The sequence below is a fragment of the Felis catus genome, chromosome B1 (assembly GCF_018350175.1).
Source record: "Felis catus isolate Fca126 chromosome B1, F.catus_Fca126_mat1.0, whole genome shotgun sequence".
Taxonomy (NCBI): Eukaryota; Metazoa; Chordata; class Mammalia; order Carnivora; family Felidae; genus Felis; species Felis catus.
In genome coordinates this window covers 173,921,895-173,934,989 of record NC_058371.1, presented here as the reverse complement: position 1 = coordinate 173,934,989, position 13,095 = coordinate 173,921,895, and the positions used below count along the sequence as shown (strand labels likewise).

Genomic DNA, 13,095 nt, shown 5'->3' with positions numbered 1-13,095 from the left:
TTAATGATTTCAAAAATCAATACTGTCCCTTATTGAAGATCCATCAGTGGAATCTGTTCTCCCAGCTCTCCTGCATGACCTTCTGCTGATTCAGGAAAAATCCTTCTTTCCAAGAAGGATGCATTTCACTCAAAGTGGACACCAAATGCTGGGTTTAGAGGAAATGCAGCCTCAAGGGCACCTTTTAAGAAATAAAAATTGAGAAATCATCCTTCTAACATTTCCTCCTTCCCTCTCCTTTATACAGTCCATAGAAACAATGCTCCTTTTTTTCCCTCCTGCTGAGCACTTCAACCCTAGCACAAAATTCATAAGAGTGATAAAACTGGAATTGCTATCTTATCTGCATCCACCCCACCCATAGCCCCACCCCCTCACCCCCTGGGAGGATAAACCCTCTAAACACAGACTGCCAAGTACAAGCCAAAGATTGGGACAACGAGTATCCTTTGCTCAAAATATACATCTTTAAAATAAAAAAAGTTCTAGTCTATAGTTCTTATTCCTGAATTAACTCTGCCCCACCCCAAACCAGCGTGCTTCTTGTGCTAAGATTCTTGAAGTTGGAGGAACTTTTGTCTAGTTCTCTTCAGGAAATTATGTATAAAAATATGCCCCCTTTAGCAGTGTTTACGCGTTAGTTTTTTAGAAGATCAGTTCCCTTAAAATCTTCTGTTTGAGGGGCGCCTGGGTGGCTCAGTCAGTTAAGCGGCCGACTTCGGCTCAGGTCATGATCTCGTGATCTGTGAGTTCGAGCCCCGCGTCGGGCTCTGTGCTGACAGCTCAGAGCCTTGAGCCTGTTTCAGATTCTGTGTCTCCCACTCTTTGACCCTCCCCTGTTCATGCTCTGTCTCTCCCTGTCTCAAAAATAAATAAAACGTTTAAAAAAAAATTAAAAAAAAAATCTTCTGTTTGAGTCACATACGCAAATTTGGAAACTGGAAAGAGTCTAGATAAAGACATAATAATTATATGTGTAGTGCTGCAGAATAGATTTCCAGAAAAGGGGTTGTAGTGAGCGGGAACTTTAGTAATGTTTAACTAGAGCATGAGGAATTTTAATTTCCAGAATTGCTTGCGATTGTGGCCAAAACTCAAAACAACTTTAATTGTAGCAAAATAATTTTTCCTCAACTCCAAAGAGTAAAAGAAAGGAGCTGTTTTGTGTAAGGTGGAAAATAATCACAAAACCAAAATAAGGTTATCCTGCTGCGTTCAGATAATATAGTGATTCAAGAGAAACCGGCCTCATTCTCTCAAGTGCACAGACCAAAGGTGAACACATTCAGCACATGTTTTGGTGCTATTTATCACCATAACCGTAGGATGATTAATGTCCTCATTCTCCAGATGGGATGATAAGAGACCCTGGTTTATCCTAACTAATGCGATACTCCTTAATCTCAGGTCTTCTTTAAATTTCTCTGTGGTCACAGAAATCCTGCTCTGTTCCTTAATCTCTCAACAGATAACAAACATGTTGCCTGTTTCTGTAATCCAAAAGCCATGTGCCGTCAACATCTTACTCTCCATTACTAGATGCCGTAAATTCGTAAAGTTCACTTCATTATCCCATTTGATCTCCATGTGTTTATGTATGCACATAGCAGCCTTGAAAACAGGCTAACGCTGTGGTGAAAAGCACCTGGGTGCAATCCCAGCTTTAGAACTTCTTAACATCCCTGAGCCTCCCGTCTCTTTGTAAAATGAGGATCATAATTGTGCCAACACGTAAGTGGTATTATTTTTGGCCAAGAAGCTGGGAATCAAATCATCGCATGCACATGACGAAATTGTGACTGTTAGCTTGTATGACTTCTGTAATCAGAAAACAATTCTTAAAAGCACATGTCAAAAATAATGAAGTGTACCGCTTTCTAATCGCCGCTGGTGAGAATGGCTACATAATCAAGAAGATGGGCAATAACAGGTGTTTGCCAGGATATAGACAAATGAGAACCTTCATATACTGCTGGTGGGAATGTGAAATGACGCATCCAGTTTGGAAAACAGTCTGGCACTTCCTCTTTTAAGGAACATAGAATTAACTGTATTACCCAGAAATTAATTCTATTCCTAGGCATACACCCAAGAAAAATGAAAACCTAAGTCCACGCAAAAACTTGAACATGAATGCTCATAGCAGCATTATTCATAATAGCCGAAAAGTAGAAACAACCCAAATGTCCACTGACTGATGAATGGGCAAATAAAATAGGAGACATCCATTTAGCAGACTAAAGGAATGAAGAACTGATACATGCTACAGATGGATGAACCTTGAAAATATCAAGGAAAGTGAAGGAAGCCAGACAGAAAAGGCCACATATTATACAATTCCATTTATGTGAAAGGTCCAGAATAAACAAAAGTGGATTAGTGATTGCCTCGGGTTGAGGAAAATAGTGGATTGGGAGTTCATGACCAAAGGGTACAGAATGTCCTGAAATCAATTGCGGCGATGGCTGTACAGGTCTGTGAATATACTAAAAATGATTGAATTGTACACAACAAGTAGGAGAATGGTAAGGTATGTGAATTATATCTCAACACAACGGTTAAAGGGTAATAAAGTAACAGACTTCTAAGTCATTTCAGTAAGCTTGGGCGTTTAAAAGTTTTTAGAGTACAGGTAGTAGACGTGTGTTAAGTACCCCCATCAGAGATGTGTCCAGCAATCCATGGGCTTTGACTTGCCAGTAGCTTTTGATAATCTTTCTAGCCCACAGCAGCAGTTTAAAAGTGAGAAGCTTCAACTTTGGTCTTTGTTTAAGAAATAGTTTTGTTTATCTCCGGATTGTAAAACGGATATATACACACTGAGGAAAAACTCAGAAAAGAAGGAGGTGAAAGCATAAATTAAAGAAAACAGGTAACCTTGTGACTCTGAGAGCAGTATTCCTTCCTGAGTCCTTTCCAGTTGGAAAATGTAATCTAGAACTTAGGTTTTAGAGGTCCCAGTTCTCACACCATGTACTTACATGAACGACGTTTTGACAGAACCTTCTCGAAAATGATCACTTGAACCTGAAAACCCCATCCTTCTGAAGGCGAGTTTCCAGTCTACGTTCCACGGTGCCCAAATGCAGTGACCATCTGTATTAATTTAAAAACACACCCCGCTAATTTTGCACAGCCATTAGAGAGCTCCCCCACCCCACCCCACGATTCATACAGAATTTTTCTTTGTATATTATTAACATTTGTACCAGGTTGTGATCTTATTCCGTATTTACTTGCTTCTGATTTCTCTAAGCCCTAGATGCAGACCTCTGGAAATAATGGGCTCTAAGGGAAATACTGCTGAGATCTCCAGGCCTAGGAGACACTGGGAATTACGCCGTCCCCACAGCAGGCTCTTGGCATGGGGCTGACCTAATACATCAGGGGAATATAGTAGCCCATTCTTTGTCAGGAGGGAAGAATGGGTTAATTATTTGCCTTAAGTCCACCAAACTAAGGTTAGCCCTTCGTGGAACAAATAACTTCCCCTAGCTTTGAATCGTCCTTCCAGTAAAGACCTAAAATAATTGTAAATATTGTTCAGATAAGGCATCAGCCCTCTTACACTTCTGTTTGTTCACAGTAGAACAGAACAAATAAGTATTTGTAATACTTATTTGTAATTTGCCTTATGAAATTACTATCCTGAGTTGGTCTTTTAGTACGAGGAAATATTAACTGATCGTAAGATGTGCTGCTTTCCATAGGGAATCCATTTCCACGAAGAAACATAACTAGAAACAATCTTATCCCAACTCTGTCAGCACATTCTATGTCCCCCTCACTCAAGGCTTATCTAATATTTTTATTGCTGGTTATTCTTTTACAGGAAAGTGCTTTATTTTCTCAAATGGTTATAAATTTTTTTCTTAAAGTTATATCCCATAAATGTCTTTTTATCTCTCATAGCACTTTATTTAAGGTCAAGCCCTAAATATTTCTTGATGAATTATCTGCCAGTGGGCCTGGGGTGGGGGGGGGGCGTTCCTGCAGTGTGGGCATTTGTGATCCAATCACGCAGTCCTTCCTATCTTTCTGGAGGCATGGTCAGAATCACCCTGTCCACAGGAAAGCAAGAAAAAGCAGCTTGTTTAGAGCGAAACCAAAACACGAGGCAGGCTGCTGAAAGGTGGTGAGGTGGCTGTTCATTTGTAGCAGTCTTCCAGGCCTTCTACAGATTTGAAACATTTCAAAATCAAAAGTTTAAGAACAGAAAGCTCCGCACCTAGTGGATGTCTGTGAATTTTCCGATATCGTGAAACTTCCGTGTGGGCTACACCTGCACACAGTTGTGAGAAATCCAGTCGTTAAGGGGTAGTAAGCGGATCTTCTGGCCTGTTTTCTCCACAAGGAGTAGTTATGACACGCTCCTCCTGTTGGGCTGTTTGTGTCGCTTCAAAGGCCATTTAGGCCGAAGCATGAGTTCGGTCCTTCGTTGGCATCACATGCCCCCGGGATGGTTTCTGTTCATGGCTGTTCTACATGTATTGGGATGAGTCAGTTCATATTTGCCCATTTTTTACTGAGTTCGTCATCTTATTGAATGCAAGAGCTCTAGGTACAAATGTTTGGTTCGTTAGATGATATGCGTATGTTGTTTTAAAAAAAAAAAACTTTTTTTTTAACGTTTATTTTTGAGAGGCAGAGAGAGACAGAGCACAAGTGGGGGAGGGGCAGAGAGAGAGACAGAGCACAAGTGGGGGAGGGGCAGAGAGAGAGGGAGACACAGAATCCAAAGCAGGCTCCAGGCTCTGAGCTGTCAGCACAGAACCTGACACAGGGCTCGAACTCATGAACTGTGAGATCATGACCTGAGCTGAAGTGGGATACTTAACCCACTGAGCCACCCAGGTGCCCTGATATGTGTGTGTTCTAAATACAAATCTTTTGTTACAAAATTTTAAAAAGTTACACACTTATGTGTATCTCCAGAACTTAGCCCCAATGTCATATCCGCTCTATATTCAGCTTCTCCAATGGTTTATTTCAAAGGATGCTAAATTTCAGCAAATAACTACATGTTTCTAAGGACCCAAGACTTCTGTCTGTAACCCTGCTCACTTTCTGCATAAAAGTTCCTGCCACAGAATTTCAGATATGTACTTCCCAAACCTTGATCAATAAACTAACTGGATATTTCACAAAGGATGGTCCACAAATTCAGAGTTTGTAGTTTAGAAGAGGGAGATTCAGGTATTAACCAAGTAATCACACAAATGCAAACTTTCAATAGTGACAAGTGCAATGTAACTCAGCAGTAGAGGGATTTGATCCAATAAAGGAGGGAAGTGAAAGAAGCTTCTGGAGGAAGATAAGGGGAGTTGGCCAGGAAGAAGGTACAGCAGGAGCAAAATAATGTGGGTCTAAAAGAAGAGCTGTGAATATGAAACCCAGAAAGGAGGATGGTTCAAGAGAAGCTTGAAGATATGAGTAGGAATTTAGTCCTCTCTCATCTTAGGAACAATGGGAAGCTACCCAAACATCTTTAAAATCAGGGAGCTGGCTTGATCCTGCCTGTGCTTGGCATGGACTACTCTGGTGGGATTTGTGGAGAACACGTGGGAGAGTACCCTCCAGTGTGGGCAGACCAGTCAGGAAGGCTTTACAGTGGACTGAGCAAGAGACCTGGGAAGTTTGGTCCAGGCTTCAGTGGCAGTTCAGTAGAGAGAAGTGAACTAGTTCAAGAAATATTTCTGTTCAAGATACAGTCATCGGGAATTGGCGATGGATTGGAAATCAAATGTGGGGGAAAGACAGGCGTCAAGGATGACACACAGATTGAATGAATCCTACCAATGTGTGAATCAGCACATGAAAGGCTCTGAGAAGTTCTGCAACAGTTCTGCAGAGTTCTGTAACTAAGCCAGCATGTCCCACATTCATCTGAGCTCAGAATCCCCCTGTTCAGTTACTAAACTTCCTAGGAATGTAGTTCAGACAATTGAGTTAGCCTACGTGGGCTTTTACTTTGAACAATTCCAAATATTCTTCACATTTTTTTTTTGAAACCCCTGTATTAGACTTCTAGGGCTGCCAGAATAAAACATCACAGACTGAGTGACTTAAGTGACAGATTTCTTTTCTCGGGGTTCTGGAGGCTGGAAGTCAGAGATCAGGTTGTGGGCAGCTTTGCTCCTCCTGATGCCTCTGCGGCAGCCTGTTGCTGGCTCTGCACAGGCTCATCCCTCAGTCGGCTTGTCTGTGACCCAGTCTCTTCTAATAAGGACACCAGTCTGATTGGATTAAGGCCCACCCTAAGCATCTCATTTTACCTTAATCACCTCTCTAAAGATCTCTTTTCCCAATATAGTTGCATTCTGCGGCACTGAGGGTTATAGATGTAAACATACAAATTGCCCACATACGAACTGGCCCACAACAACCCCAGAGCCTTAAAGTTCTCTTCTAGAGCTCGAACCATCATTGAGCATCCACCCCTACACCACATCCAAGGTCTGGTGTTCCTGTGTCGTGAAGAGTCATCCTGAAATGTTTCCGTCATCAGCTCTCTCCCAGTACACGCAGTGGCAAGATTTTTGTTACTCAGACTTATTAGTAACTCTATAAAAAAAAAAAAAAAAAAAGTAAGCAAAAATGCAACATTCAGCATTCCTCTGATCAACTCCATACCCAGATACCAAAGATGGAGATGTTAGGGGAGAAGAGAGTTTCTGGATTTTTCTTCTAACCCGGTGAGACCAGCATTTTACCTTGAAGGCACAGAGCACACAAGGGCGGGTGAACAGTGTCCTGCTCAGCTGGACTGTGCCTGCAGCCCATGGTCAGGCATCTGTGAGGGCAGGTCTTCTGTGTGTGGTGGGGGGGGGGGCGGGGGCGGGGAGGAGTACGCAAGCAATTTGGGAGATGCTCCCTCTCTGCTCAGATGGTGAGTCATTCAATGTTTTTGTTTCTTCTCCTGGGAGAATGGCCGAGAAGTTGGTGCCAAGAGATGGTTCTATTTTTAAGAAACAAAAAAACAGGGGCACCTGGGCAGCTCAGTTGATTAAATGTCCAGCTTCAACTCAGGTCATGGTCTCACAGTTCTTGGGTTGGAGCCCCGTGTCGGGCTCTGTGCTGACAGCTAGGAGCCTGGAGCCTGCTTGGGATTTGGTGCCTCCCTCTCTCTGCCCCTCCCCCACCCATGCACTCACGCTCACTCTCTCTCTCTCTCAAAAATAAATATTGAAAAAAATTTTGTTTTTAAACAGAACACTGTGCATGTAAAAGTAAGACAAAAAAGTCACTAGTATAGATGGTCAAAACTGTACAGATGTATTGAGTCAGCAACTCATAAAAGCCACCTGAGAAGTGAATATTTTGTTATTTTGTATACTATCTTATATTTTATATTCTCCACCAAAGTCACCTTCAGTTTTCCTGTGTATCTAGTTTCATCCACGCTTTTAAATGTCATCACATCATCTTTATTGGAATTAAGTCCCAAATGAATTCTAAACCAATGAAAACTCCCTGCTTACTTGCTGATTATATACAATTTGTGTTAGGGAATGAGCCAAAATTTCTTTTCCTCCTCAGTCCTTTTCAGTCTCAAAGTCTATCTGCTGCTTTTTGGAACCTGGATATCACTAATTGACTTGTTTTCTGAAATGCTTCTGTATTAGTCCAACAAGACGGGCAGAAAATGTTTGGTTTACACTTCAGTCAAGAATAGATTGTTTGGTTGGGGCGCCTGGGTGGCTCAGTCCATTGAGCGTCCAACTCCGGCTCAGGTCATGATCTCGCGGTCCGTGAGTTCGAGCCCCGCGTCAGGCTCTGTGCTGACAGCTCGGAGCCTGGAGCCTGCTTCGGATTCTGTGTCTCCCTCTCTCTCTGCCCCTCCCCCGCTCATGCTCTGTCTCTCTCTCTCTCTGTCAAAAATAAATAAACATTAAAAAAATTAAAAAAAAAAAAAGAATAGATTGTTTGGCCTGGCTTTACAAAGAACCGTGCCTCTCTCCGTAATGACAGCACTGGAGGGTCCATGAAAATGAAGTGAATGGAACAGATCTACCTGAAGTGGTTCGGCATGGGGTTGCTCTCTCTAGTCCAATTCTGGGATGCGTTCCCCCTACACGTGGCCAGTGTTCATGGGCACCGTTTCATGGATCAGGTTTGAATATGGCCTCTAGCCATGGCTCAGCGTAAAGGAGATCAGAGATTGGCCTGTCTTGGTTCAAGGCTGGTTTATTGTTTTGTTCCTAGTACATACCAGTTTCATAGATTCTTTTTGGTGCTATCACAACTGCTCCAGGGCTCCTAAGGTCTCGTTAGTTCAAATCCAGCTTCTGCCACGTTAGTGCCTTGGCCTTTCGTCAGTCTTAGTTGAAGGTAACAGCCCTGCCCTCTCCTCACATGGGTGGCTCTGCAGGTATCAGGAGTCACGAGGACTAGGCAGCCTGGTAATTACATTGTTTATTTACCAGTTTCACACAAAACCAAACCTATCCCAGGTCCGCCACCAAGCATCCTTTAGGGAAGTAGATTCCAAAAAGCTTCACTGAAACCCCTTATTTAGTGACACCCAGAGACGCTGAATCACTCTACCGAGCGAGAAACACTTAGACCAAACAAGCAAAAACGCGACCTTTGTCAAAGGTTTATTGAGAAAGGAAAGCCACAGAAGAGCTGGGGGCGTCCAATCCAGGCGGCTTTTGTCACACCGCTTTGCCAGGTGACGATATCCTATGACATCGGGAATGAGCTTAAGGAAAAAAAAAAAAGAGCGAAAAGGAAGGTTTGTTTCTCTGTCGAAATTGGATTAAAGCTACTGTTCCTTTTTATGACTTACACTGTGCATCTTCTTCTCCCCCTTGAGCTCACTATACCCAAAACATACACACACACACCGTGCCATGGCTTCGTAACATATTTAAATAATACATTCTCCTAAAAATACCTGCCGTCACAGATGTTATCCTCCTCTCGGACATCTGCTTGTTCTAGTCCAAGGCTGTCTGCAGCTTCTGAGGATGTGACTCAGCCCAGAGCTTTTTGTTAAGCAGTCAAGGGCGCCGTTAGCATCTCTACGTGAAGAGAACAAGTGTAAAGTGATTAGTGCAGCACCTGGGACAGCCCTCGTGAGCCGTGGTGGCCATGTAGTAGTGATCGAAGCTGCTTGTCACTGGATGGAGCCGATGCCTGTGACATTCTAGGATCCATTTGTTGAAGTAGGGCAAGAACCAAATGAAATGCTTTGCTTGTTTCAGAGTACTTTCCTTGCCCAAAGATGAATGAAATACTTCAGAAGGCAAAAAGAGGTTTACCTACACACCTTCACGTCCTTCAGAATGAGAATTTTTCAAGCTGCAGAAAAGCTGGAAGAATCGCGCATGAACCACACTCACTGCCTAGAATCTGCAGTTAGCTTTTCTGTTTGAACCACCTCATTATCCATCAGTCCATTTTTTTTAACTGCACACTTTAAACTCTATTTCAGAGTATTGTAGACATCAGTTCATTTCAAACATTGTAGCATGTATTTCATTAACCATGAGTTCAATTTTTACTTACAGTTCTCTTTTTTTCTTTTCCCTCTTCCCATCTGTCCCTCTAGTATCATTTACATACGGTGAAATACACAAGTCTGAGTGCGCAATTTGGTGAGTTTGGACAGCTGCATGCAACCGTGTGCCCCAACTCCCCATCAGGAGAGAGAACATTATTATCACCCCAGGAAAATCTCCTTCTCCCCTTAATCCTCTTCCTCACCCCCATCAAGTCAGACACTATTCTGATTTTTTTTAATCACTCTATTTTGTTCAAAACTCCAAATAAACGAATCATACAATCCGTAGGTCCACCTTTGTGTAAGGCTTTTATTCAGCATGTTTTTGAGTTTCATTCATGCCACTGCATATTCTTTTTTATTGCTCAGTAATATTTCATTTATAGTATTCCAGCGTATTCTACTGTTGGTGGGCATTGGAATCCTTTCCAGTTTGGGGCTATTATGAATAAAGCTGCTATCAATACTCTTGGACAAGTCTTTATGTGGATATATATATATATTTTTTTTTTCATTTCTCTTGGGTAAATATCTAGGAGTCAAATTGCCGAATCAAGGGTGCTTCCTATCCTTCGTATCCGTGCCTACTGGGCTCAGATTTTCTCAGAATAGCAGCCCCTTCATGCAGTCAAATCCAGAATATTCTCTTCTACATACAGTAGCAGACCAAAGGGCAATAACAGTTATTTTTAGGCTCTAAACGTTCTCATTATCCTTTTGTCTGGACATGGTGTATATCCCAACTGTTGTGTTGACATGTTGGTGTAGGGGGCACTGGTGGGAGAAACAGTTCTTTGGACATTGTGTAGGTAGCTCTCAGTAGCCTCTGCTGCACAAATACTGTTAATGCTACACTCTCTGTCTTTGAATCCTATTCATCAGTCATGTCAAGCAGAAAAGAGCAAATAGAGAACCTCCTTCTCTCATCTGTGGGCTAGCTGCCGAATTCACCTGGTCTATCAGCATCGCTCCACTACACATTTCTTTTGTCAGATGCCTCTGCCATCCTCTGCTGCCTCCGTTTTAAACCCTCTGTCTGATCAGACCTCCGAGCCAGTCACCTTCCACCTCTCGCTCCTAGCCCTACTTCACGTTAGCGGTTCTTGGCCAGGGTCACGTTTGCCCCCCAAGTGACAATGCTTTTGACTGTCACGCAATCAGGATAGAAGCTACTACCATACAGCGGGACAAGGTTGCTGACCATCCTACGATGCGAAGACTGTTCCCCATATGGAGGAATTATCCATCCTAAAATGCCAACAGTGCTGAAGTTTGGAGACCCTGCTTCTAAGATAGAAGACATTAGAACGGGCTTCTTAGCATGTTTTTGCTATGGGCCGTTTTTTTAGTCTATTGAACCCTATGAACCCCTTCTCAGAATAATTTTTTTAGAGTTTATTTATTTATATAGACAGAGAGAGAGAGAGAGAGAGAGAGAGAGAGAGAGAATCCTAAGCAGGCTGCGTGCTGTCAGCACAGAGCCACCGACACAGGGCTTGACTCTGCAACCCTGGAATCACAACTTGAGCCAAGATCAAGAGTCAGACGCTCAACCTACTGAGCCACCCAGGTGCCCCCACAATAATATTTTTAAATACACAAAATAAAATACACAGGATTACAACAGAAATGTAATTTTCAATTTAAAAAAATTATGATATAGGAACACCTGCTCCTTTATAAATGCGTTAAAAAGGAAGTTCTAACAGCAAGCCTAATAACTACCATAGTTACAAGGATAAACAATATTTTGAAATCTACAACTCTTTTTTTAAATTTTTTAATGTCTTTATTTTTGAGAGAGAGAGGGGCAGAGCATGAGCTGGAGAGAGGCAGAGAGAAGAGAGGGAGACACAGAATCTGAAACAGGCTCCAGGCTCTGAGCTGTCAGCACAGAGCCCCATGCGGGGCTCGAACTCATGACCTGTGAGATCGTGACATGAGCCGAAGTCGGACGCTCAACCAACTGAGCCACCCAGGCGCCCCTTTAAAAAATGTTTTTAATGTTGTTATTTATTACAACTCTTTTTTTTTTTAATCCAAAATCTGTTTATTGGGATAGTTCCCCACTCATGTTGACTCAGGGTGCATTTAGTGCTGCTTCCGTCTGAAGGAGCATCCTTCTGTGAGCCTTGCTTTTCCTCCTGTCGGATGGCACAGGACAGTGGAGCAGCCCACACACAGCACCACCGTCTGCGCGCGGCTGAGCACGGTGGTGATTTTGAAGCACCCCGGGCACTTCACGTCCATGAAGTAGGAGTTGAGGCTCTCGGGTGCAGGAGGTCCTTCACGAGGGGCATGTTCTCGTGGGCAGGTCGTCACCGCCGAAAGGTATTTATTACAACTCTTAATGTAATGTGAAAACATCTGTGATTTCTATTAGAGACAAAGTCACAGGAACTGCTGATGATGCTGTCGTTTGATGGCCTGCATTAGAATAGAAGAAAATGCCTAATTTTAGTGGTTCGTGAAGAGAAGATGGGATTTTTTTTCTCATTTAAGTTCACAGATGCCCTGAATCCTATCCAAGAACCCCTTGCGGCTCTGCACACCCCAGCTTACAAACTCCTACCTTCAAGGAGATTACCAAAAAAACCGAATTTATCTATATCTACACCCAGCTTCTCTGCCTTCCCTCTTCGAGCAAGAATACATGTCCCTCGCTGTCAGAGTGCACTTGCAGAAAACAGAAATTACGTTAGCTGTTTCAAGCAAAATGAAATCTAATACCAGGAACCGGATGCTCAAAATATCCCTGGAAGGACTGGACTAGCAAGCTTCGTAACACTAAAAAGACCACCACAGAACTAACCCTCCCAGGAAACTGCTTCCTTTTACACAATCAAAACAGAGGGGGATTGGAAATGGACAATGGGACTCTTGGTCCCAGGAGCACTGCCTTAGCTGGTATTAGCCAGTAAGTTGTCACAGGTGGTGGCCACAGGGTCATGCCATGCCTAATGGGTCCACCTAGGAACAGCAACAACAACAAAACAGTGCCCGGTTCTGCGCCACAGTTCTTTCTGCCTTTTGCTATCAGCCAAGCACCTGGACACTGGAAAAGTGTCAGAGAAAAACATCCGCGTGTCCACTAAGGACTTGCCAACAGGAAAAGCAGAAGTAGCGTTGGCACAATCTCGGCCTCGCTTCCTTCCACTTTCTCATCTTGCGGAGGATTGTCTGGGTCTAAGTCTGTATGGGAACCCTACTGCGAGAGAGTCTGGGAAATCTTCCCTTTTTTCTGTCTAGACTCTGCAGAACTGGAAGACACAGATGAAGACACTGAGCCCCTGAAGGTCCCCCTTATTCCTCACCCTTCTCCTATCTAAGGCTCGTTAATTCTTTGCTCTTCCCTCCTGCCTGCTAATAGACCTTAATTATGCTCTTTCCTCCATCTTTAGCTCCTTTCTTTCCACTGTCTCTTACAACATATCCAAATAACTTGAAAGCTTTCCTGACTTAAGCAATCCTCCCCTTAATCCTACTTCCTTCTTCCTAGTTCTTTCATCCACAGCCAGTTTGCTTCTAAGGATTGTTATGCTTGCGTTCCACTTCCTCACCTCCTCCTACTGGTTAACCTGTAACAA

The 13,095-nt window shown here is 43.1% G+C and overlaps 2 protein-coding genes across 4 annotated transcripts in view; one reads left to right on the top strand and one right to left on the bottom strand.

Annotated features, from left to right (window-relative positions):
• Positions 1–13,095, top strand: part of CB1H4orf19 (chromosome B1 C4orf19 homolog) — an 88,721-nt gene that overhangs the window by 19,481 nt on the left and 56,145 nt on the right. The gene's annotated exons all lie outside the window — the stretch shown is intronic.
• LOC111560193 (40S ribosomal protein S27-like) lies at positions 11,546–11,792 on the bottom strand. Its single transcript, XM_023253214.2, has one exon. It carries the CDS (start codon positions 11,756–11,758, stop codon positions 11,600–11,602), a length of 159 nt encoding a protein of 52 aa, XP_023108982.2. The 5' UTR covers positions 11,759–11,792; the 3' UTR covers positions 11,546–11,599.